This window comes from Pezoporus wallicus, unplaced genomic scaffold, assembly GCF_028554395.1.
Source record: "Pezoporus wallicus isolate ANWC-B61680 ecotype Strahan unplaced genomic scaffold, APGP_CSIRO_Pwel_v1 contig_4166, whole genome shotgun sequence".
Classification (NCBI taxonomy): Eukaryota; Metazoa; Chordata; class Aves; order Psittaciformes; family Psittacidae; genus Pezoporus; species Pezoporus wallicus.
In genome coordinates, this window is record NW_026637685.1 from 192,224 (window position 1) to 219,467 (window position 27,244).

The window sequence follows — 27,244 nt, forward strand, 5'->3', positions numbered from 1 at the left end:
GAACAACCTTCACTTATATTTCTCTGGAAAAACTGGCACAGCAAATGTTGACAGACAAAATATGCCTCTCTCAAGAATTCTACATGGCAACTGAAATCAAAAGCATGTCAACCAGACAGCAGCATGTATATTTCTGCTATGAAAAGCAGAAAAGTTTGCGAGACTTGACTATGAAGTCTGATGACAGAGAACAGTGCATGCTCTGGCCTTAGTCTCAGACAAGGGGCCACCACCACACTTTGGCAGTCAACCTGGTCACTGCCAAGTGTTTCCTTACAGACTTGGGCTGAAAAGTTCCTGCACACAAAAGTATAACCTTTCCTCTTCCCTAAGCTTCGCTTAACATCAAGCTATCTGGCAGTAGTGAATCTTTCTGCATATTTCAGAGATTACAAACTTGAACGACTACTACAACATGCAAGAGAAAGATCCTTTGATTCTAGAACCTAGTGCCATAAAGTCAAAGAAGTTAAGGACTGGGTCTAGAGCAGGCCAGTATGGTTTAACAGTAATGATTTAATCTGATCCAATATATACAGGATTTATATAATTTTTTGTGTTCTTTTGAGATATTTAACAATGCTTCAGAGAGCTAAAGCAGTGCAGAAATCTACTACTTGTTTTTCAATAGCTTTGTACACTGCTAGCAAATAAAGGTGAATCAGTTCACCTCAGGATGAATGCCCAAGATGAAAAAAAAAGCTATGTGAAAATTTTTTAAATCCGTAAAAAAAATTTAAATTTTTAAAATTTAAAATTTTAAATTTTGAATTTTTAAAATTTTTTAAATCCGTAAAAAAGTAGAGAAAAAATATTTTTGCTGAGTATTAGTTTATTAATCTTGAGCAAAAAGAAATGGCAAAGGAATTGTGCTGCTCAGCTGTTCAGAGGAAAAAAGCAGAAAGAAAGAAACCTAGTTAACATAGTTACAAACTTCAGCTACAAACTTCAGTTTAACATGATGAAATGTGAGCTTTTTAGTTTATAAATGTATAATTTTTTAGTTTATAAAAATGCAGTCTAGCAAGTTTGCCAAAACCCTATTGCTCCATAGACAGGATTTGAGAAGGCAAAATTAACAAAAGCTAACTCACTGACACTTGAATATAAAGACAATCACCACTTCCCACAGGTACCCTGAAAATAAATTTCCCTACCATTATTTATATTAAGTTGATATTGTTTTTTTCCAGCTGCTGCATGGAAGCACAACAGAGATTCTGCACAGTCTACAGACACTTACTGACACGATTCTGTCCATTCGGTAAGCTGCATTTTATTAAACCATGAACTTACCTTTCATAATACAGAAGTTCTTCTCAATGACAGTGTTCCCTGTAAAAGCTCTGAATTATTTATAAACACAGGGATACTTACGGAACATTGTATAAAACTGCTGTGGATTAAGGTTCCACTTTCCCCATGGTGTCTTGTGGCCTTTAGACTGGGCATAATGGGCATGGTTAAACTCTGGTTCAGTTCCAAAGGAATCCAAAACTCTTAGCATACACCTAAAAGAGAGCAATAATTTACTGTAGGTACACATGCATATAAAACTTACATATACATATATATGTAAGTTATGATAATTAAAATGTGTTTGCGTTTGCAACTGCGGATGATTTATAAACTAAAGATACATTTCAAACATTTTTGTTCATATTACATTCACAAAGACATTATGATAAGCAAATTCAAGGATATATCAGACATTCAAATAACAACCATGAAGCTTGTTTTGGGTTTCTTTGTTCTTACAGAACAAAGTTATGCTTTAACATCCAAGTAGAGCTTACAGGAGCTTATGGGAATGCTACTGTGGTCACCTACATTCCTGGGGCTCTGAAGCAGAATTTAGGCAGAAGAAGAGAGGATTCTTCATCTATTTTCTAATATTCTCACCCATTACCACAAAATCAAATGCAACAGCTAAGGGCCGTATGCCAAGAAGATCAGAGTAGAACATTACTTTGTGTTTAGACAATTGTATTCAGTCTCCAGGTTCTGACTGACTTTTGGGTAAATTAGACCCACTAGAGAAGCACTGAAGACAGCTTAATTTTCTGAATATTTACAGTCAGACAGACCATTTGTTTATGAAACACTTTGTCACAGACTTCTGAAGAAAAGATATTGAAAAATGTCTGCAAGAAACAGTACACAACTGAGAGAAACCTTGGCGCTGGACTACAAAGGGTCTGAAGCGAAAAGAATCACACTCAGTCCTTCATTTCACTCCTATGAATTCCTTGACAAAAAAAATAAAAAATTACTTCACTTATGAGCAGCTCCTTTCCAAAAAGGGTCCATATTACATGAGAGGCAGAAAAAGTCTCAGTATGAAAAGGGCAGCACACATTTTAGCATATGGATTCTAGAAATTGTGTTTCTAAAATGCAGCCTGCCAAACCTTTATGTCAAACCTTATAGCCATCATACTGACCACTAGCTATACTGCAAATTAATTGGACTATATGGCTCCAAAGCTGCTGACCCTACCATTCTTCAGCCCCCCTTAACAATTTTCAGAAAAAAAAATGTATAGGATTTGTTCCCACACTATGTGCCGCTATGTTATAAAGGTATGAACTCTTATCACTGAATGCTTTATCATGGGGCTTGTATGTGCCAAAGAAAAGACACAACCTCATGGTGGCAGAGAATTGAGGAAGCTACAAAAGTTACTATTAAAAATGGCTATACTTCCCAGTCTTCAACACTTCCCATGCTTCAAGCCTATATATATTAAGTTCAGTAAAACTACAGGATTTTGGCTTTAAAATGAGACAGAATTTAGCCCCCCAAAGGTGAAAGGATTAGCTCCAGCCATCTTTCAGCTTTAAAAGATGAAAGAATTTGGTCCCTAAAATACATGTACATATTTTTTATATGGTCTCTTTTCTCCAAAGTGTCTATTAAAAAGGAAAAAAAGCAAACCACCAAACAGCAACCTTTAAACTCTCACATGAAAATGACACCTCTATCTTTGAAAGTACAAATAGAGAAAATTTACTTTTTTTGTTAAATCTTCACAGAGATCTTTCAAGCGGAAAGAAAGTCGCAATATACAATACATTATGATTCACCAAACAACAAAGCTGACAGATCAGTTTCTGTGCAGTGTTTCATGTCAACTGATCTCAATGAAAATATTTTACAACAGTGGCAGTTATCTCTGCATCGTACAAAAGACTTCAGCAGGACCAAAACAACGTCTGCACTGATGAATCATTCAGTAATAAAAACCCTCTTATTTCTTGGCAGGCCTTAAAACAAAATTTTTATCAAATGTACAGCTTTTGGCCAGGTACTTGAGTAAGGGAGAATGAACAATAGGTGAAAGCTACTGAAAAATTGCAACATTACTGGAGTTTGTCAAATTATTTATGTAAGGAGCACTAAATCACATGTGGTCATCTCAGAGTGCTTTGTTTCCTCTCTTTTTCCTGTATCCAGATGTAAGCTGCGTAGCACTAATTGTTCACAAGGGTATGTGTAACTATGTCCAACACACACAGGATTTCTGAAACGGGGCAGGAAATGTGATGCAATAGAAACTACACTAAACCAGAAAACAGGGAAAACAAAAAAGTATTTATATGATTCAGGCATAAAGTAAGTTGGAAAAGAGAAAAAGGTCACAGCAGAAAGTGTAAGTATGTGCAGAAATGGTATGAAATATCAAAGGTTCAAGTAGTGAATCTAATCCCTGAAATACAGCAGAAAAGAACTAGTAAAGATTTTAAATTTAGAAATTAAGGCAATTAATGCCAGTTATGCTGAACTGGTATTTTAACATATGCAGGCACACCTCAGTTGTCTACCCAAGTACTGTATTCTCCATTTGTGTCACTTGGTGGTTTAAACCTCTTTCAACTGAATTATTTTAAAACAAAAAGACTGATTTTGCATACAACATTTTAGCACTTTTAAAGTGAAATATTTCATTTTGTAAATGGCAAAACAGCATTTTTTTAAATCATGCATATATTTTGAATAAAAATGTTAATTTAGACTGAATTTAATGTCAGTTTTCACCCACTTTCCTCTTTCCCTCCTAAGATGTCAAGTAGCTTTAGCAGTGAGGTAGCAGAGAATTATAGCATGGAATTGGTGTCAGACTGATTAGTCTATTCACTGACTAATTAAACAGAGGATTGGTGGGTATCACACTCCTTATAGAAACATCCATATTAAAGTCATCTTTCTTGTTATAGCATATTAGAAGTGATCATTTTGGGGCCTAATATAAAAAAAAAAATAAATGTACCTAGACAAAAGTAACTCAGAATTATCACAATTTTTGAAGTGAGTGTTTTTCAGAAATATTGGGCATAAGCACAATCTTAATGGGGCTGTCCTTGTGGAAGGACATATCCTTCTCCCACCTGAGGTTATAATTTTTCTCTACTTACGTATACTTCATCTTTGTTTACACAAGCAACGGTGTCCAGCAGCACTCACTGCTGTCAGCAACTAGTGCTTATGCCTGCACAAAAAGTTAAACAAGGGGTACATACATGGCAGTGGACATAGACATTTTCCTGGGAGCAAGCTGATCAAGATCCACCCAGTTTTGGTTTGGAAGCTCGACAAGTGCACTGAGCTCAGGTACAGCAATGTGCCAGCACAGATACATGGACTCCAGCCTGCTTGTCCAGCCAGCTCAGATCATGAGCAGCTCATATCTGCCTATACAAATCCTTGCAGACACACACATTCACTTTCAGGCCACTCAGTACTTGCATTTAAAATGTAGAAACTGAGTCAGAAAATAAGCCTCCTAAAACAAATGTATTCTAGAGAACATGCAAAAAGCAGGAATGTTGCACTTTTTTTAGGATAGCCGTCATGTTAATTTATTTCAAGAATAAAGCTAGCTGTTTTTTTGGCTTTTGGGAATGAGTCACTGCTAGAGAGACTGTAGAAAAACGGGAAAAATAGAAAAAAATCTGACTTCTATGTGCTGTACGGAGGATGAGGGTGCTAAGAAAGGCAATGTGCTGCACTCCTCAAACTATATTAAGCTACTATTTTTTTTGTTGTTTCATTGCCCAGAAATTGCTCTCAAATATCCAGACTTCAGAAGTGAAAAACAGTATGTCCAGGCATTTGTCTGCTTGAAAATAGTGACCTCAAAAATGAGATCTGTTTTGCTAGATTCATACTATTTACGACACTAATTATAACTCAGATAAAGCATGTGCTACAGAGAATCACTGGTGCTACTGATCTCAGACGTACAAAACAGGGTTTCAGTTGTTTAGAAATTCTCACCCCTCAGAACTGCAGGGTCATTCTTTAGACCTACCAATTCTAGAAACCTGATTTGCAATTACCAAGAAAATCCCCAGGGCTCTAGTTCACTCACAAAAATTGCACATAGCACTCTTATCAAGACACTGCTCTGCAGGCAGGGGTTTATTCTACCACTCTATTCCAATCTGAGAGTGAATAAACAAGTTTTAATTTATCTGTATTTGAGTCTGGTCTGCATAAATCAAACTGAGCTGACATTTCTCCTGAAAAACCATATGGCACAAAGCAAAACACCTCTTTCAAGACAAAGAATTATTCCTATTGACATTAAACACAACTGAGTGAGAAATCAAAGTTTGTAAAGAACAAAGGCTATAAGCCAGCTTTATTTGTGATCATGTTTATTTTACTGGAATGAATTAAGCAAAACCATATAATTATGCTTTTATACTGTACTTACTAGTTTTAACTTATTATTTTGATGACAAAATTTATGAGGTAACTCATGACACTGAGAAACAGAAACATAATTGCAAGTGGATCCTCAAATAGGAGATAGTGTGCATGAAGCTATGGATTAATTCTTCTGCTCTAATCAATCCTGTAGTCCCTGCTAAACTCTGGACACTGTTTTGTACTCTGAACTTGAGAAAAAGTATCAAGTAATTAGAGAGATTTCTCTCAGGTCTGAAAAACCTGAATTGTAATTAATGATCAAACCCCCTAAATTTATTTTGAAGAAAAGCAAACTGAAGGAACAACAGGGTAAAGGACAGTCTAGAGGCTGGGAGAGAGGGGACGGAAGCAATTTATTCCCCAGAACCATATCAGAATAAGCAGTTATGGGCACTTTACAAGCAACCAGACCAAGAAAAAACACTTCAAACAAAAGCTTAACAATATAAAACAGTGTCTGGGACATCTTTTGCAGTCAAGTCTCTCAAGAAGGAGAAAGACATTCAACCTACTTTTCAGAAAGACGATGGACTAGACAAGGTCTTCCTCCATTCCAAGAAATCAAAGATTGCAGAAGAGAGGCATTAAGAATTTATTTTCTTCTTCAAAAGCCTAACAAAAACTCCTATATTACCGAAGGCATTTATTTAGTGTTAAATTTAATTCTACTCTCCTAAATGAGAAAGTGTCAGTCATTACCACAAATTAGGAACCGATGAAAACCAGACTGACAACTTGAGATTTAATGATTCATGAAATAAGCAAGAAAAATTGAAAAGTTAATCTAATATTCTCAGTATCATGGTGTATTTCCATATCTTCGTTACAGAACATACCAAATAGGAAATTCAAAACAAAAGGAGAGAAACATTTCAAATTTGTAAGTATGGGTTTATATTCAGACTATAATACTGTATATGATCACCTACTGACAATTACATCTCACAACCAACCAACTGTAGCTCAGTGGAAAACGGGATTATCTTTACTAGCAGGATCCTATAAAACAGAATAACCATTTACTCTTTTGCTTAAAAAAAAAAAAAGTAAATAGAGATAATAGTAATCTAATCAGTAACACTGATCACAGGATTCTCACTTAAAAATATGCTGAAAAGAACCAAAGCTCTAGAAAATCCTGAAGTTGAAAGAAAACAATTTTTCTGCCTGCAGTGAACACCTTTCAATACCTTCCTTCAAGTGGGATTTACTGGACTTCATGGATCACAAAACACAGCTAATTCAATTGTGTATAGAAAGATCTAAGTCAGTAATTTAGATTTGGTTTTATTTCACGCTGATATATATCGGTACAGCACATGGGAGCTTGCTGATTTAAAGTTATGACAAAAAGAAAGGCGGTTCTAAAACTTCAGATGCTAAGAAGGCTGTACAAAGTAATTTCTTGTGACCACCATCTTCCATTTCTAATGGAAAAATATTCACAGCTTACAGAAGCACAACTGCAGTTTATTGTTTGGTCCTGTCCCTGAAAACAACTCTCTGCCCAGCATCTCCAGGGATGGAACAGAAAAAATTGCATTGCATTTGTTGCCCAGTATAATTAGCATAGATAGAGGTCCACAATCATCAATCCAGTACAGCTACAAACATGGACAAGCAAAATATGCCTTTGGTATTCCAACTGAACAAGATCCAATAATCTCTCAGCTCATCTACTAATTTACAGAACAAAGGGGATGGGGTGTAAGGAAGGGAGAGAAAGAAAGGCAAAGGTAATGCCTCAGAAAGATAATACAATTCATTCAGATTAAAAATGGTTGAATCCAAGAACCCCAAACTTGCTGGGGGGCATAAAGATGGTATGCAACAAACAGGTCTTAGCCCCTTTATTCCTAAGAATGAAAGTCAACAGAGAACCATATTTTCACTTTTAAATAAATTCAATGTGAATGTACTCACCTCAATATTTTGACATGTTACTCAAAAAAACTCTTTAACAAAGCAGTTAAGAGGTCAATAAGTGTTATACTTACTGGTAATGTACCCATGATGGACCAAGCGTTTTCTTAAACTGCGTGAGTCCCACTATATCAATGTAAATGAGTTCTACAACTTTATCCCCCTGGGTAGGGCAGCCAGATCTGTTACCTACAACCTTCTTCATAATCCTAAACAAAGAAAGAAGGAATATGGAAAAGTAGTACTTTCCAAATATGTTGAATAGATGCTGTAATACTGTTTACACCAATAATTTCCCTTTTCAAAAAAGCTTTACACTTATTTTTTCCAAACCAGAAAACATGTAAGAACATTCAAATTCTAAAGATGTTCATCATTTATTAAGAAACATTTATACATCAGTAAAGCGCTAATTTGCACTAAAAACCCCATCTAGTTTAAACAAGAGTAATGTGGCTGTAATGTTTAGAGTGTACTTTGAAATTATTTTAAATAATTTAAATAAATGTACTTTGAAATTATTTTAAATAATTTCAGATTTCTATTGACAGCTTCATATTGCAAGTGCTCTCTATAAAATGATGTTATGTTTGTCATAAAAAAAAACGAAGAGCTACAGAAAAAGTGTACGTGCTCAAGCTTAAAACAGATGTTTAATGCCTAATGCTGAACTAGTATGCAGAGCAAGACAAAGACGAGCAAGGTAGCAATTTGACCTAATATTAGCAATTAAATACACCAAAAGTAATGTGTTTAAAGGATCTACACTTCTATTTTAAAATGAGATACTGCATGAAGAATAGCAGAAACTGAAGAAAAGGACACAGAATTAGGCTAGTCTGTAACTTTTCCTATTGTAGCTGGTTAAAGCACCTGCAATGTTAAAGATAAGCTGCTTAGCTTGAATTTTACAACATTCATTTATGAAGTCTCAGGAGCCTGAAGCCACAAAGAAACACATTATCCTTTTCATAGTACATATACTCAGCTCATGAGAATAATCTATCGTATGTTTAGTGAATTACCACTTTCATTTTATGCTTCAAGAAATTATATACTGTTAATGGAAGCTTTAAGAGTTTACAATTCCTTTTTTGTATTCCAGTTTCAAAAGTGAAAGTAATCTCCTTACTCCTTGAGCTCTGCCAGTGAAGCTGAAATCCTGATATCATGGCCCAGTAAGTAGAGAGATGTAATTAAATCACTCCACTGGACTAATTCACCAAGTGGGCCACCGCTAAATGCATTTTCTGCAATCTTGAATCCAGATTCTTTTGTCAAGAGCCCCAGATGAACAAGAATCTGGAAAGAAAAGTCATATGTTACGAGTTATCAACATTGAAATGCAACCATTATACCTCATGGCATGTTTTCTTCCTATTAAATTCCAGCTGTGGCCAAAATATCAACTCAAAAAAATCTAATACTCCCACCCTAATGACTTACTTAATTCTGTAATGGATCTCCAAAACAATAATTATAAGAATGTTACTGCATTGCTTTGCTGATCTGCCACCCTTTCTACCTGCTGCTCATGCATCTTTTGATGTATCCCAGGATACAGTTGGCAAATTACTTTGATTTAATAACCACTTAAGATTCTCAAGTAGGATACACTTGTTTAGGCAAGACAGTATAGTTAAGGATGGGACAAGCCAACAAGAACTTGAAAAGACTGTATAATAGTAGCAGGATGCTTTCCAAAGCTCTCCTCTCCATTGCCACCAGAGGAGTTTTCTCTGTATTTCTCTGAAATTCCTGCTTGCGTTTCCAGCAAAGCACAGAAACCGAGTTCCAAACACTTTGCTAAATACCTGGTTGTTGAGTGTGGGTACATACAGTGGCAAGCCTAAAACCTCATGAACACCATAAACCTTTGTGACGATTTTATAAAGATCTGTCACTCTTTATAAAGAAGCACCATTCAAAAAACCATGTTATTCTAATCTCTTGCAGCTCCCAGAACTGAGCTGGACATATTAAAACGAAATCACCATTATTTTTTTAAAGCCCAACCTCAAAGGACTTTTAAAAGCAAAGAATAAGAATTAACTAGAGCATCCCATCAAAACTGCCGGTGCAGGACAATACTGTTTCTGTTTATTCCTGAGTTTAGTATTCCCAGATGTTAGATTTCTTTAATAAAACAGGCTGGAGGACTGCTTGAAACAGATGGTCTGCTCCTTTACAAAGGGTGAGCCTATTCCAGGACTGTAGTAGGTGATGAACATTAAAGCTGCAACATGGCATACAGATGTCATGCAAAGACTGAGACTGTCAAGCAAGGCGCTGGGCTACAGCCAGCCGGGTTTAAAGAGAGGGTAGAAACATGACTGTGCATGGCTTGCTGTCACTTAGGACTGGCTCCACTAAGAAGGAAGGGAAACCCATTGTGGTGTTTACGACCTTGAGCTCTACAAATCTCAACAATCTAAAGCTGTTGTCAACTTTACGTCTACTCAAATCCAAAAGAGAATTATGCTATTTAAAGTCTTAATTTTGGACAAAGAAGATGCACAACTTTTTTGCTCCATTACATAAAACACTCAATTTTCAATAGCCTGCTGCAAATTCACAGTTTTTCCTTTTAGAATCTTCTACATAGTCTCTATTTTATCCAAAATCAAAGAGGTTAAAAACTTACTCAAAGAATGACTCATGGAAAGTGTGTGAAACTATTTGTTAAAACAAATACCCATTGTAACAGTAACTTCAAACAGCAAAATACTTCTTGAAAAGAGGCATACATATAAACATGAGCCTTTTGGTCATATTTGGTATTTCCACTCTGAAGTTACTTCTGGAATAAGAAGCTTAAAAGAGCCTATAAAACTGCAAGTGGCAGGAATGAAAAATCTTTTTATTTACCTTTTTTCGTTTTCTCTTTTCCAAACTCTGTTTTTCTGCAAGTGATTTAATCGCTTCAATCCAGGTATCAGCCATTCTTCTGATGCGTAACATCATCCACCTGAATTCCTCATGTCTTGACATCATTTTGTAGAGATTATCAAAGTTGATACGAATTTCAGCCTTCAATTAAAACATTAAGAAAACCCCAAAACATTTGTTAGACTTCACACAGTCTACTCTCCAGAAGTGAAAAAACTTGCCAAATGTGAACTGTGTGCTCTTCATCTCTCATTCAGAAAGAAGATGGAAAAGAAGGAAAATAAGACACACTTAACACTAAAGTCAAGTTGAGGTTTTAGTTCAAACACTTAAGATAGCTTTAAACAGACATTTCTAAACCACATAAATTACTGTTATTGTTATTAGGAGTATTTGGTATCCCCACAGTATCATAGAATAGTATGGGTTGAAAAGGACCTTGAAGATCATCTGGTTCCAACCATCCTTCTGCTAGATCACATTGCCTAAAACCCCATTAAATCTGGCTTTAAATGCACTATGTTTGTAGTGCTTCCACAATGTACTTATTTCTGCAATATAAGATTTAGTTTTGTTCATGTCCTTCAAAATGAGGTTAAAGGATCTCTAAAACATAAAATCAGAACAGTATGCTGAAGATTCAGTAAGATGAAGATTTTTGTATATCTTGAATCATTTAAAATCTACAAGGAAGCATCCTACTATATCATAAAGGAAGAAACATTACTAGATTACAAATTTTAAAGGAAATACTGCTTTTATAGCTAGACTGATCTAAGAACAATTGGTTTTACAAAATGAGACAGCCTATATCTAAATTACGTAAGCAACATTCATATGCAGCCCAGCAATTATCTTAAAATATCTATGTGCTACATAATTAGGCTATAGCATTTAGAAACAACCTGCATGCTGTAGAGTTTTGTTTTTTTTTTTTTTAAAAAAAGGAGTAATGAAAATGTTACTACAGAACTGAAATGTATATATACCACTTCCCTTAAAGCATTTTTATATGTATTATATATATTAATAGGACCATAAAATTGGGCAGCTTCACACATGGTCACTTAACGCTGGTGAATGGATTTGTTAATTTTTGGAATTTTTCTTGGTATCTCAGATATTTCACAAATGTAAACACTAAATGGTTTTTAACGGAAATCTACCACCAAGACTGCAATGTGACACAATGACTGGAGAAGACACATAATGAGTAACATATATATAATCAAGGATGCTCCCTTCAGTTTTGAGGAGCTGAGGAATAAAAACGGTAAATTTTAGTATTATCAGCATTTATGTGGCACAGGATTCCAGGATTTTTTGCATGAATCACAATTACTGAATTATATTTCATATTTTACTATTATCCTTACCACTGTTCTTTGATCAGTTTCTTCATTAGGATTTTTTGCTCTCCAAGGTAAACGAGGACACCAATTTTCAACCTGTAAAACAGTCACATGAAAATAAATAATTCTGTTCTGTTCCATTCCATTCCAGCTGGTCTACCAAAGCCTCTTACTGCCTTTGTATTACATCTTTCTATGGCTTAAATAAGGTATCAGCTGATTAGTAAGTCCCTGCAAGTTAAAATCGCTTTTTGCAAGAAAAGCTTAAGACTTTTTGCAATTCAGTGCTATTTTAACCTTGCAAATTTGCAACCAAAAGTCACATTTAGATATTCATTCATGATAATGAATACAGGAGATAAAATGATTTCAAGACAGAGATCAGCCATTAAACGCTCTAAATACACTTTCTCTGAGGAGTTCCTAAATGTTTTTAAAAAGCACTAAGTTTTTCATGCTTCTAGACCTTAAAAAAAACCTATTTTGGAACATACCCCACCTCCACAGAATAGCTTTATGGAAAGCAAAGCCTGATGAAAACCAATGATCAAAGTTCTACCTTGTAGAAATCTAGAAAAAAAGTTGAAAGAAGAATAAAACCTAAACTACCTTATTTGAAGGGTATAAGTAACATAATTATAACTTATGTAACAATATCCACAAGTACTAATAGCTGTAATTATTAGAGAAACACAATCAGCACAAAAGCAATACTACTATTGTCTACTAGGAAAAAAAAGTACAACAGCTAGTAGTTAGGGAAGAAACAGCAATGGATGCAAGTCACTGAAAGCTCCCTAGGGATCTTGCTTGTCTTGTAGAATCTTTATTATTCATGTAACCTAAGAAATCAGACTATTTGCTTTGGGGAAGAAGGAATCACGCTCTTAGAGGCAAACCTATGAAAACAGAAACATAACTGTACTGCAAAAAGGGAGAAATGCAAAAAAATTTATAGGCCACCTAAGACTCATCACTACCAATTAAGTTTACAGCTCCCAAAGAATTACAAGTCGAGTTGCTCTTTTGGCCCCTCCAGTCACAGACTTGTCAAAACATAATTTTAGTTTAATCATGATGCAGTAAGCCTGAAGCATTAGAGGTTCAAAGCTTAAGATCACATGGTACAATTTCCTAGAAGACCGATCACGTGAAAATAAATTAATAAGCATCATAATCTCATTAAGAGAAGAAATGTATCAAGCTCAGGTTCCTCAGACAAATTATATAAAAATGTTAATTTGAATGCTATGACTTATTCTACCCAATGTATTTAACATACCAGTTGAATGCAGCAGCTTATCAAACTTATTTGAAATTATCTGATTCTTCGGTGGTCTCCACCCCTGGGAACATACTAGAAATTCCAGCGATTAGCAATCATAGAATAGTTAGGGTTGGAAAGGACCTTAAGATCAGCTAGTTCCAATCCCCCCTAACTTTCTAATGCAAGCTCTGGAATCACTGGCATGAGGTTGCAAGACCCATATTACAAATCACTCACAGTCCCAATCTGTCTCCCCTTTATTTTTTTTTTTACAGTACAAATAGTTTAGAATTATTCCTAGCAGTAAAACAGATTTAAAGTAAGATATGACATTTCAAGGACTACTGTATGTGCCCCTTTTCTGGCTTCATGGATTTCACATTGCACCATCACTCATCCTAAAGGAACTGAAGATTTTGCAGAGCTGACAAGGACAGTTAGTTGCATGCCTTACTGACTGAAAAACAAATAAACTTCTTTTGTGCTTTTAGAAATATTCCCTCTAGTCTAAACTAAATTACAGTAATTCCTATCACATAGACACTTAAGGAGTAGACTCAAAGTAGTATCAGTGTACACAGTTGGTCTTGCACTCATTTTTCCTTATTTTTCCTCTTTTCACTGGAAAGACCAGCTTAACTCACCAGAGGATGTTTTAAATACATATTCTTAAAAATTTGGCACTTCAGGACTGAAAAATACACTGGGAAGAATGCATAGGCATTCTCTTATGGAGAGAATTAGAAAGAGCACCAAGAAAGCAAAGATGAAGCAAAGAAGCCTGACACAGCAGGCGAAGGGCAAATAAATTAAAAAACCTCATTAATTTACTGTATTGAAACAAGGGAAACTGAGAATGGAGAGGCAAAATACTTACTGACAAACTAGACAAACTAGGATTACTTTAATAGCAAATTTCAGGTATTCTTGGGCAAAAAAGATCAGGTGTATATGCCCCCAAGGCGGAAACATTATGATAGGATAACCAGCTAAAATGCTAATACAATTTCTGCTGCTCAGAACGTGAGTTAATTTTTCAGGTAATTAAAGAATCAACTGGAATTAATGAGTCATGGCTCCAAAAGAAACTGAGAGGAGAATCAGAATATTACTTGATTGTTGACAGAGGGCAGAACATGCAAGCACTTAACATTGAAGCTCATGCACCAGAAGACACTTTTAGATCATAGTAGATATTACCAAGCAGATAGAATCATAGAATAGTTAGGGTTGGAAAGGACCTTAAGATCATTTGGTTCCAACCCCCCTGCCAATGGCAAGGACACCTCACACTAGACCATGTCACCCAACGCTCTGTCCAAGCTGGTCTTGAGCACTGCCAGGCATGGAGTATTTACCACTTCTTTGGGCAACTTGTTCCAGCACCTCACCACCTTTCACAGTAAAGATTCAGAGTGAAGAAAGCAGAAGTGAAAAACTACAGCAGGGAAGTCTACACAAGCCATAGCATCTGTGTGTAAAGGTGCCTAGTACTCAAGAAATATCACACTCCTAGTGAAAACAAGGTTTTCAAAGGGAATAGAGATTCACACTCCATCTCCAGTTCTTCCTTCCCTGTTCAGTAAAAGCACAGATAATCAACGGTCTACATACACTTGGTGAAAGGGAGAGCAGTGTCAACCTATGCAACTACACAAGCTACTGAAGACTTCGGAGACAGCTTTTGTAGAACTACTGGAAAAGATAGCATTGATAGGCTTCTACTACAGAATTAAAAACCTGCTGATTTGATGTTACTTCCACAAAGCTATCTAGCAGATTCCTAAGTTTTATTGCAGCTTTCCCCCAAAACCACAGCAGTTACATTTTTACATGTATTACAAGTAAAAAGATTCCAGTTAATTGTGCTTTTCCATTGCATTATGTAAAATTAAAGTCTACAGCAGTACAAAGCCTCAGTAAAGATGGCTTAAAAATCCTACACAGAAATAGTGATTAATATTTTGTGTCAGAATTAAAAGGAAAAGTTTGCACTAACACAGATGAGTAGCAAAATGAACTTTGTGCTCCTCAATTCAGCCCCATGTAATGATACACAGTAGAACAGACTACATACTACTTCTGTTGCAAGTAATTCAAACAACCATGATATTGGCTTTTTTCAAGACAACCACTTTCTGCTCCTTCCTTGTTCTTTCATTCCTTGCCTTTCCTTTCCTCTCTTCCCTTGCCCAGCATACCAGTATTCAATTCAAACTGAGCACTCAAACATTTCCTGTCCAGAACAAGGAATTGCTCACTTTCAAGCCTAGGAACTACTTCTAATTACAGCTCTCGGCAGGACTTACACTTTCATGAGACCTCCATATGGTCTAGAAAGTGGGTGGGTGGGATTTTTGGTTGGTTGTTTTTTAAAGAACCAAGTATTGCCGCTTCAGCTAAAAGCTTCAGGATTCCTCATACAGAACACCACAGTGATGCCTATAACTCAATATGAAACTTCAGTGGGTAACTTTCCTGGTTGTCTTGCATGACCCAAACATGGCCCACAGCAGCAATTCTAGTTGAGCTCATCCATTTCTGAACAAATCTTCCAGCTGTTCTCTGACCCAGTCTATTAACCACTGCCATGGGAACTTCTTTAAAAACAAAGGTGGGTGCTATAGTTATTTGTCGTGCTTTAAACAACAGCTGGCAACTAAGCACCTTGCAGCAACTTACTCACTTCCCCCTCCATGCCCCAGTGGGATGGGGAGTAGAAGTGATAAAAAGTAAAACCCATGGGTTGAGATAAGAACAGTATAATAATTGAAATAAGGTGAAATATAATAATATTAATAGTAATAACAAAACCAACAATAGTAACAATAAAAGGAAGAGAGAGGAATAAAACCTAAGAAACTCAAGTGATGCACAAGTACAATTGTTCACCACCAGCTGACCAATACCCATCCCATCCCCAAGCAGCAACCAGCCCCTCCCCCCCCAGCTCCCCCCATTTCTATACTGAACATGACATTCTCTGGTATGGAATATCCCTTTGGCTAGTTCAGGCCACTTCTCCTGGCTATGTTCCCTTCTTGTGCCCCTCCTCACTTGCAGAAAATGGGAAACTGAAAAGTCCTTGATTTAGACTAAGCGCTACTTAGCAACAACTAAACCATCAGTTTGTTATTGACATTATTCTCAGGCTAAAGCCAAAACACAATACTGTACCAGCTACTAGGAAGAAAATTAATTCTATTCCAACCAAAACCAGGAAGTTTTGAAAAATGCAGGAGGATGGTAATGAAATTTTTACCAGCAAATACCAGTGAAAGCTTGGATCCATTTTCATAGACTCATTGATGTAAGTACAAGTCAAGTTTTATTTCAATGAATACTAACTTACAACTACAGATGTGGGAGAAAAAAATGGTAAGAAACGTCTAAATCTGCTCAGTCTCTGACCTGACTGGAGGCATTCAATATCCTTTGTCTTGTGTGACAAATAAGCACCCACAATAATGCAAGCTCTCTGAAAACATCTGGTGCCTGGAACTTGATTTTCCCACCTTTATCCCATATTGCCTAAAGAAAGCCTATCAGCTTTAATTGACACTACCAGGGATGAGATAGGGCAGAGAGTGTGAGGGGAAGAATTAAGAGACTTTGTTTTGTAACACATTTTCTGGAAGCTCCTAATACTAAAAAATGAACAACGGGGAGGGGGGGAAGCCTGCTTTGGTTGATAACTCATAATGAACAAGTTTGCAGAAAATGCAACAGCATTAACGCATAACTTGTCCCAGGTCAGGAACATTTGTCATAGTAAATAACATGTAGAACGGGGAAAAATGCATGTGTCCGCGTATATATACATGTGTATGGATGTGATACATCTGATTATAAACAGGATGAAACAGCATGCGCTAAGGCTGCAGGATGCACCTACAAATCTGGTATTCTTCCATTAATACACGTCTTTTCTCTGTCATTGGCAATGATGACAGAAAGGATTATGGTATCAGTAAAGTGAGTCTAGATGAAACGTCCATCAGAAATACACAAATACCCCAGATTTTGTTTTTTGGTACAGAATATCCATGCGCAATCAGCCCTAAGTCTGAGCAAGGTGAAGGAGGGCAGCAGTGTTCATTTGGATCCTGCTCTTGTTTATATATTTCTTTTGATCACTGAAGACAAAAAACAGAAGTTGTCTCCAGAGAAGGAACCAGGACTCCTTTTCTCCCTTTCCAGGGACAGCCTTCCTCTCACTGGGTTAGCAACAGTTCTTTCTCTAGGTTAATCTCTGCATAGCAACTGCTACACAGTCACATGCATGATTTACCAGGAAGGATGAGAGATTAGACTACAGATTAGTAGTTAAGAAAGGCTGTTAGGAAGCAGTAACTGCAGATTTAAAGACTGACCATTTTTTGGATGAGTGATGTAAATGCTAAACTATTTTTCAGAACACACTATATTTATCTCTGCTGTCATATTTTGACCAAGACCAGCTGTGCCTCCTGTACCTGATGTTGCATTCATTGCCAATCAAACACATTAGGTAGTCTTTGATCACGCTCAAGAAATGAGGTCCACCTGAGAAATTAAAAGTTCTCTACTTGTTTTTAAATTGCAGTAGACAAGAGTCCTGTCTAGAGTACATGTAGCTAGCTCCATAAGTTTAGGTTGCATGGCACTTTAGAAGTTCAAAATTGCAGTGCTACATGATTTCAGATATTAGTGAAAAGCTGGTGTTCTGAACCGCTTTGGGGTGTGAATGACTAGGTTCGGCTTAAACTGAACTAAAGAGTTTGTCTAATCCCTTATCATAGACAAGCCACTCTCACAGTGATTTCATGTAGCTTACTGGTGGGTTAACACAGAAAATCCAAACCAAACAAACCTAAGAAATTTGAAGAGCATATTCTATAGAAGCTTTGCAGGTATCTGTTCCAGTAACTTCCCCAGAAACATGGAAACTGAAAAGTCAAGATTGCAGCACTCGACTAGATTACAAAGCAAGTACATCAAGCACACTTCTAAGAACCTGGAATGCTAAATGTGTACCACTAGGGTAGTTGAGCATCTTCCAGACTGAATGGAAGTATAGTTTGTCAGGAGTTCCCTGCACCCAAAATTTCAGGAAGTCCTTTATGCTTTTAAAAAGTCACAGTGGGAATTTAATAAAGCAGAAAGTGAAAAGGCACTTTATCTAAATACCTGGGATAATCTTCATTTTGGACTCTTCCAAAGGGCAGGTGTAACACATCTATAGAGAAACTAAAGCAACTTTCTTACCACATCAGGTGAACAGTGTTATTGCTCAGTGTACTTCCATCCATGGTGAAGTACTACTGTTAAATATCTTATGTGAGTCCCAGAGTGGGCAAGAAAAGAACAACAGTGCTGTAATATCTGGTGAAAGAAGGTGCATGTTTGAGTTTATTACGCAGTATGAAGGCAGGCAGAGAACTCAGAATGTTCACCTAGAAAATCCATTTTAGAATTTGATGTGAAAGAACTGCTCCCAGGTGACTTTCTCAAATCGTCTGGAAACCGTATTACCTATATTTTGTTTAGCATTTCCTCAGTGATAGGTAGTCATTTGAAGGTGCTACAAAATCTGCGGTATGCAACACGACTGCCTGTCTGTTTAGTGAAATGGAGGAGTGTACAGGTAATTTTGGATTTGGTTGTTTCCAAAGGCAATCTCAAACATTGGGTGTTAGGTACCAGTCCCAGTGACGCCAGAACATGAAATGTTATAATCATCAATCAACAAATGGTCTCTTACCTAACTTCAGTAATGTACACAAAATTTGATTCCTCTCTTACACTAGCATCTACGCCTTTTCCAAAAAATCAGACTAATCCCAGTTTAAAGTGACAGAAGTAGAAAAGATAACTAAGCCCAAATCACCCAGATCCAGGCCAATACACTAATGGATGATCTGGGGACAAAGTGCTGGCTATCATTAGCATTTAAATTTCTTAGAGACTTACACAGGATGACTGAAGAAGTTCAAACTGTTGCTGCTTTACAGACAACACTATTTTTGTAAATTTTCTAAGCAGAATTCAAAGAAGCTGGTTTAATGCTACACTACACTGAAGAAATGCAAATCATGAACTCACCCCAGTATCAGAAAATAACTTATACAAGCAGCAAAAGTTGTGGAAAGGGGACTTCCACACAGATGTGAGCAAATGGTACTAAACTAGCAAACCCACAAGGATTTGGGGAATCTGTATAATTATGATTCCCAGGTGTTTTCACTAAAGTATGCCTCAGACTACAGCTTGCCTTCTAGAAACAAACCCACACTCAGAATCACCTTCAGTTTGTATTTTTCTGCTTTATCCCTCAAAGCTAAAGAAAGAGCATAAAGAAAAATATTCCTGAAATGAAACCATAGATTCTGTTTCCATCAAGTCTGAAGGACTCAAAACAAGAATTCTTTCTAATGGCATACTAGTACACACTCAGAAGCTACAGGAGCTTTAGAGATTGGACTCTGAAATTGTTTTAGTCTTTTGAAATGTTGGATCCGCTTCCAAGATGAGTACCAAAAATTACCCTTACATCTGAAAGGCAACTAGAGATACAAAGACTGGGATTTTAGTAAGATCTGCCCAGCTCCAGCAGGTAAGCATCCATGTAGTGACCTCTGGGCAGTGGTAGCTTGCATCACAGCTGCTGGCTGACCAGCAAGCACAGCAGTAGTTCCACTCCTGTGTGGCAGGCAGTGAAAGCCCTCAGAGAAAACACATGCCTAGATAAAGAAGAGGAGCAATAAGACACCTACACTTTCCTTAAGCTGGGAAACAGTGTGAAAAGTTCATTTGCTAGAAGATATTTTTAAAAGCTTAATTCTTCAGCTGCAAACTGACATTTTGCAGTGAAATATATTTTTGTACTGTCTAGAAATTAATTTTTTCACATTTCTCCTCAGAGGCAATGCCATCTGTGAAAATTATAACTGTGCCAGTGACATTACAGTGTTAAACAACTGTCTTTTTTATAACTAAATGCTGAGTTTACAGGAAGCAACTCTTTTCAATGGGCAAGTTTGTATCACAGTTAAATGGAAACAAGTCCCAACTATCCAGAAACCTTAGCTTAACTTGCTTTTCAATTTCTGCTACTTCTAATTCCTGTCTTGCCCCGTTATTTAAAAGAATATAAGTCTGGTTTTACTATTGTCCTGAGTTCAGCAGTAGCAGTCATTTTTCTACTTCTTGGTAGCTGGTGCAGTACAGTGTTTTGACTGTCAGCCTGGGAACAGAACTGATAACACTGATGTTTTGGTCTGGCCAAGGACTTTGTGAGCCTCATGCTCTGCCAGGGAGGAGGGGAGGCTGGGAGGAAGCAGAGACAGGACACCTGACCCAAACTGACCAAAGAGGTATTCCATACCACAGCACGTCATGCCCAGGATGTAACTGGGTGTTACCCAGAAGGCCCAGGAGACTGGGAGGTTGGAGGAGGTATCGGTTGGTGCCTGGTTGGGCTGTTATCAGTCGGCTGGTGGTGAGGTGTTGTATTCTCTTCCCTTGTTATTTCCTTTATCATTGTTATTATTGGTAGTAGCAGTAGTGATTTGTGTTATACCTTAGTTACTAAACTGTTCTTATCTCAACCCGTGGGAGTTGAATTCTTTTCAATTCTCCTCTCTGTCCCTCCGGGAGTAGGTGGAGAACAAGAAGTGGTGGAAGTGAGTGAATGAGCTGTCTAGCTGGGTTTAAACCACGACAACTATTCAGGCCATTTCTGTCTCCTTCAGTCTTCAAAGGTTCCAGCACAATTAGTGTTATGAGGACTGCATAGTTGCATATCATGCACCAGGAGTGAGCCAGTGCCTTCAGCAAAACTTCAAGATGGAAGTGTGAAAACTCTTGCAGCTTTATCTGCAAGTCTGTAGAGGGGACAGCTTTAAATAAAAAAACATAAGCCTGAATTGCTGGATTGCTTCTCACTTTCCTTCTACTGCCACACTCACCTCCCATTCTGCTCAAGCAGCCAAGACACAAGAGAAGAAGTGGAGAAGAGCTGTTCAGCTAGTTCTTGCGTTCTTGTAGGAGTGCCATCCAAAGCAAAACTAGAGGAGGCAGAACTATTAACACTTGCACTTGTGCAGGCTCTTCAGAAGAGATCACTTGGGGCAGCATGGATTTTGACTGCGCTGTTCTATTTTGCAGACACACAGGGCGGAAACAAAACAGGCACACAGCAGATACCCAAGACTGGGTTTTATTTCTAAACCTTTGACTAAACTGTGGACAAGTTACTTTGTATCTCTGTGGTCCTGACCCATATTCCACACCAAAATGTATTATTTCAGGCTGCTCTGTTTACAAGTTTAAAACTGTATTACAAAGAGTGCTAGGTGAGTGTAACACAATACCCTAACTGAACTCCTTCTGAAGAAAAAAGTAGATCCTGAAAGAGTATGAAAGAGCACAGGCACTTGTTACACTAGATCTTAAGAGGCAGTTTCAAGAGCAAAAGTAGACATACACACAATTTGATGCATATTCTGTCTTTTCAAACAGAAGTTGTGCATAATTTGATGTATATATTGCCTTTTCAAACAAACCATGTGTATACAACCATCTTACTCCTACACTGTAAGTTTAAAGTAGAAAAATCTTAACCATAATATCCTCCCAGCACCCTAATGCATTCTAAAATTTTAAATCAGCAGTTTCAACTTGAGAGCTCTGTAGACACATTTATCATTCAGCTGAGCAACCATAGTATAAACTGTCAACTCTTCATCATTGTCCACTTTGACAAATTACTCTCGCAATAGCATTTCCAAGTTATCCTTAGCAGCCAACACACCTCATAAATCCCCATCGTTGTAGTGTTATTAGAATTTCATTTCATGCTTGTATTCGCAAACATTTAAGCTTTCAACCTCTGCTGCTGGGCATTAATGATAGGATTAAGAATGCCAAATTTAAACTCAAGGTTAATAACATGCTCACCCAATATTACTTTTACATTCTGTCATGGGAAAACGCTTTATAAAAGAAAAGTACATGACTCTTGTTTGAAGTTCGTAAATATACACATAGACTAATTGTCCTGTTGTTCCATCATGAAATGAGAATTTTATCCAAATTCAGTATGGCTGCTTAAAGAAAAATTTTAAATCCCTAGACTCTTTGAAAAAACCAACCATTTGGCCTCTATAAATCTGCTTCAATTTTGCCATGAGGATGAGCTAAACTGATCATCAACTGAGTTTTCAAAACTGATTATCAGAGAAGATTGTTACAGAAGATGCTGTGATTTTAATACAGAAATACAAAGTAACAGATGTCATTTAAGAATATTAGATTCTCACATTCAGCTGACATGTATCTTCATCTCTAAAATACATCTGCATTAAAAACACAAAGCACTTGCTGGCTGCACAAATGTAACTCCACTAATGCTAAAACATAACCTTTTAGCTGAAACTCAAGTCAACTTCAGATTATTTCAAAACCATCTCTCTAGCTTTTATGATAAATAACAGGATAAATAATACAGTCATACTGTATCTTTTCCTTCCCCAGTTTCATAGCCCATAAACAGATGAACACTTGGCACTAGCATTGGAGTGAGTCAAACCCGTGATTCAACCCAGCCTTTTTTATTTCTTCAGATACATGTTTTGAATATGCACTTAACTATTACTGCTGCTTCAAGCAGTGTCCCCAGAAATGTTCATGACAGTCAACTGAGTAAATTAACAGAAACTGCCTTCATTATAACAGTTACTTATCTAGTAGACCTATAGTTTTAATCTCAGATATGTAATTTAAAATCCCAGCCCCATGCCCCAATCCTGCAGAAACTGTAAAATTAATATCAGTTTGCAATTCAGCAGCCATACTGGCTCCTGCAGTTCTTTACAAACAGTAAGCTCAATACCACTTCCAAGATCAGCTGCCATAAGTTATCAAAACTTTAGTAATACGAAATAAGAGGTCAAGTCATCAAATACACCTGACTTTCTGGCACAAACACTACGAGACATCAATGGAGCTCATAATAACTGATTGACAAAATTCATTCTTGGAAAGAAAGTGTTACACAGGAAACAGAATCTGTAAAAAAACCCACCAGGGCATGAACTTTACTCAGCTGTGTACGAAACTGGGCTTTTGGTTCTGACAGGTACCAAAAGCTTTAGCCAATATATGTGCTACTTCATTAAAAAATGGGACTTTCATGGCGTTTTTGTTTCCTGTTAACAGACTGCAATTCATGAACAGTCTCCAAACAGGAAGTGGCCATGCTGCTTCAGAGAATGTTCTACTGTTCATTTAGTTCTAATTTCCAAATTTTACATTCCAAATGTCCCCCTAAAATGCCTCCCCCTACTACTACCCTAGGAGCTGCACTGAAAGCAACAGAAAAAATGTGCAGAGGCAAGAATCTATGACTGAGCTTCATACTTAGGTTTAACAGGATACCCAGTGTGGACTCCCTGGAGAATTGCTACTTACATCACTTCAGTTATAAATATTAGAATTCTCCAGGCTAGAAACCCCTGGAGGACTTAATAGCAAAACACTTCATAATAATTCTGTTTTAATAGCTTTTTCCTCGTATTTTTTTTTCTGAAGAAAGTTATGATTTCTTTTGAGAAAAGTTTGCAAACAGTTACCAAAAATATGATGTTTCCCTTCTGCAGATTAATAGATTACTAACCTCACTGAGGTAAATAAAAAAGGAGCATGTGGACCCATCTACACCATAACTTGCATAACAGGGATCCGATCGCCACATATCTTTCATCCACTGAAACAGAAACAAAACCACAGTCTGTTAGATTGAAGTACCACATAATAACTCTCTACTATTTCACACTGAACTCAGAAATAATGGGGAAAGCTGCAAGTGACCATATCCATCTTGATGAAAAATACAAATAGCAAAAAAGGAATTTTATATTAACATTTTGCAGAGTACTGCATCTCTGCATTCAGCTATGTCAGGAAAGTAACTACATACCAGATGTGAGCACAGTTTATACAAACTGGTAACCAGGCAAACAGAGACAAATACCAAAAGGAGAATAGAATCAGGGTGCAGACATATGGGTGTGGCTGGAGTTGACTGCATTGTTTTCCCCCCTCCACGTTACACTTGCTCTGGAATTTAACAGACCATTTCAGTTACTGAGATTGAAATCTGCCTGATTCTGCCAAGAATTTGTCATTTCTGCAGAAGGAAGTTACTAATTTAAATTCATATTTTAATATTCAAATAATGTATTACATAGTCACTATGCAGCCAGTTTGTCAAAACGGATCAAAACACAGACCAGAGATTTAAGACACAGTTTGGGGATTTTTAAATAGTATTGCCTACAAATTTTATTTAGAGGAAAAAGGCAACATGATTTCACAAATGTTTTGGTAGTTATTTCTTTTCACTATCAGAAATAGATATCATTATTAAGTAATACAATTTAAGTGTTCAGCCATTTTATGTTTGTGCCCTACTACTAAAAGAGTGTCCTTACATTTGAAATGTATCTTGGTGAAAAAAAAAACCTCCAAACCCTCCATTTAGCAAGTCTGCTGTTTTGGATATTTTTGTCTTGTTTGTTTTGTGGGGGATTTATTGGTTTGGGGGGTGGGAGGAGAAAAAGGGAAGAAGTGTTTTGTTTTGCTTTTTTCCTTTCCAACTAAAGTCTGCTGGCTTTCCATATTTTGCTTTTCAGACTGCATTATTAGTAAAATATAGTATTTATGTAGAAATAACTGCGAAGCCCAAAGTTCTGGTTGCTTTAGCTTGTGATCAAGAAGAGGCAGAATGCTTTTCCTAATAAAGGGGAAGAGAGCAACTCAACAGCACTGTTGGCAAAGAGGGGAAAGAAGCACAAACAAATGTTTTGCTGAAACAGAAAAAGGGCTGGACAGAGGTACACACAGAATCCAAGTCCTGGGATAGGAGAATGCCAAATGACTCATAATGAGGAAGAAAACAAGGTTTTCCTGAATAACAAGACATCATACAAATAATAAGGTCTTTTATTAAGGATCATAAATACACAAAACACAATAATAACTAATATAACATAAATACATAATAATACACATTTAATATAACATGGCATTTTATTCCTGTCTTAATAGGATGCCACTTCTCTGCAGCAGTAGTATCAGAGGCCTGAGGTAAGTAATACTGTAGTGATACTCCTAAACATTCCCTTTTTGACAAAGTTGTTCTTGTTTTACACCATTGTCGGAACACTAACCTCTTGCAACATAGGTACAGATTTTAGAAAAACACACAGAATAAGATTAAAACTAGTTCACTTACCTTTATTTTCCCTTCACAGTGAGGAAAACCATCCATAGGAGGCAATTCACACTGTTCTTGGGCTCCATTTATGAGATCTAAAGAGACACATAAACCATAAATGAATTTCATTTTACAGTTCTGAGAGGTGGCCTAATGAATCCTTCTTTTTATTTTCATGAATCCACAATCCAGACTGATTGAAGAGTCCTACTGAGTAGTATCTGCTATAACAGTAAAACTCAGTGTGCCCTTTTTGACTACAGAAGAAAATGGCTGCATGTATTTCAATTTTGACTTGCAGTAAAGGTGCTGATTTACAGAAACTTGTCTACAAAGACTTAAAAATCAAACTAATCTATACTAAGAATAATAAAAAGCAAAATATCTTCCTCATCAAAGTGTGCTTAAACCTACTAACCTGCAACAATTTGGTTCTGATTGTCAAAACTTTTGAGACGTGCATTGCTTTTAAACATAAAAACTAGTTTTTCAAGTTCTGTTATCATTTTATCAAATACTACCCATGATCTGAAACTTGGCATGAGATATATGACCCAATTAACAAATGTTGCAATATGATCTAATTTTACAACTGAATAACACTGTATCGTATTTCATGAGAAATATTTCATATGGTCTTTCCAGATTTTTTTTTCCTTTTTGCCTATTTTATCATTCTAGATTTTTGCAACAAATTAAAAGAATGTAATACAGAGCAACATTTCTAGCCCATGAGACAAGGAAAAAGGAGCAGTGTTAAAGGACACAGTCACATCAACTCCAGTATGAGACATTCTTCTAAGATAGAAGAGCCCTCTGACACAGGCCTTGAATTCAAGGAAAATTAAGATGGTGGAGAGGTTCTTGCCAAAGTCCATAGAGGATAAGGTTTTCAATTTAGGTAGTTCATCCCAGAGTTTTATCTACATTACACCTACACCATTTAAGGTTTTTCCCACAGTCAAGAATCAAGATCATTAAGCCAGCCGTCCATCAACCTAGGAACACTTCATGCTTTGGAAGTTACACTGCATGACTTCACCTAAAATATGCTAATTGGAGATCTCGAGGAGGGCGGGAGGAAGGTTGCAGTATTAGACTAGACCAGTGACAAGATCAGTAGATAAACATTAGAACATTTTATTATATACAAAACCTACCTGATCTACATGAGTATTTTCAAATTTTTTGCAAATAGTTTCTTTTAAAGATAAAGCTTGAAATGTGAGTAAAGCATTGCAAAATGAAGCGGATGGGGAAAAGAAGACTCATGCCAGAAAGAAGACACCAATTTGCAGTCTCTGCGGCAGCAGAGTAATTTGACAAACTGAGTTGAACTGCCAGTGACAATAACACTGAAGCAAAGTAGTTTGTAACATGGCTTTATAATTTCAAACCAATAAGCACTTTTGAAATTATCTCCCTATCTTCTTATCCTTATATGATTCTTGCAGACTAGACCACTGACATCTACAGCTCTGACTGCTGCTCCAAGTAAGAAAATACATAGCGGTAACAGTTTAGAAGCATGTTCCAAATTCAGTCAGTACAGCTAAATAACAGTGGGACTTTTTGCTTTCTGGGACTGGAATTCAGAAATTAGACCTTCCACTTTAATCACACTGAAGTCAGTGCTTGAGAGCAAACAGTAATAAACCTATGTTAAACCAAAAAGAGGTTAAAATTATGGCAATTTTCAGGAATCAATATAACGCCATTAGAAGAGCTTTACGATCTAAATTGTGCCTTTGGGGGGGGGGTGGGGGTTTAATTTGTTTTTGGTTTTTGTGGGGTTTTTTGTTTTCTTGTTTTTTTTTTGTTGTTTGGGGTTTTTTGTTG

The 27,244-nt window shown here is 36.7% G+C and overlaps 1 protein-coding gene across 3 annotated transcripts in view; it reads right to left on the reverse strand.

The window, feature by feature from the left end:
- The window catches only part of MGAT5 (alpha-1,6-mannosylglycoprotein 6-beta-N-acetylglucosaminyltransferase), a 127,300-nt gene that overhangs the window by 33,518 nt on the left and 66,538 nt on the right, over nucleotides 1-27,244 (reverse strand). For all 3 annotated transcript variants that reach the window (XM_057407184.1, XM_057407186.1, XM_057407183.1), the window contains 7 exons: nucleotides 25,424-25,500; nucleotides 23,804-23,893; nucleotides 11,904-11,975; nucleotides 10,507-10,668; nucleotides 8,771-8,940; nucleotides 7,713-7,847; nucleotides 1,378-1,511 (listed from right to left, as the gene is read on the reverse strand). In XM_057407184.1, coding sequence (XP_057263167.1) covers nucleotides 1,378-1,511; nucleotides 7,713-7,847; nucleotides 8,771-8,940; nucleotides 10,507-10,668; nucleotides 11,904-11,975; nucleotides 23,804-23,893; nucleotides 25,424-25,500 — 840 coding nt within the window. The remainder of the gene's footprint in view (nucleotides 1-1,377; nucleotides 1,512-7,712; nucleotides 7,848-8,770; nucleotides 8,941-10,506; nucleotides 10,669-11,903; nucleotides 11,976-23,803; nucleotides 23,894-25,423; nucleotides 25,501-27,244) is intronic.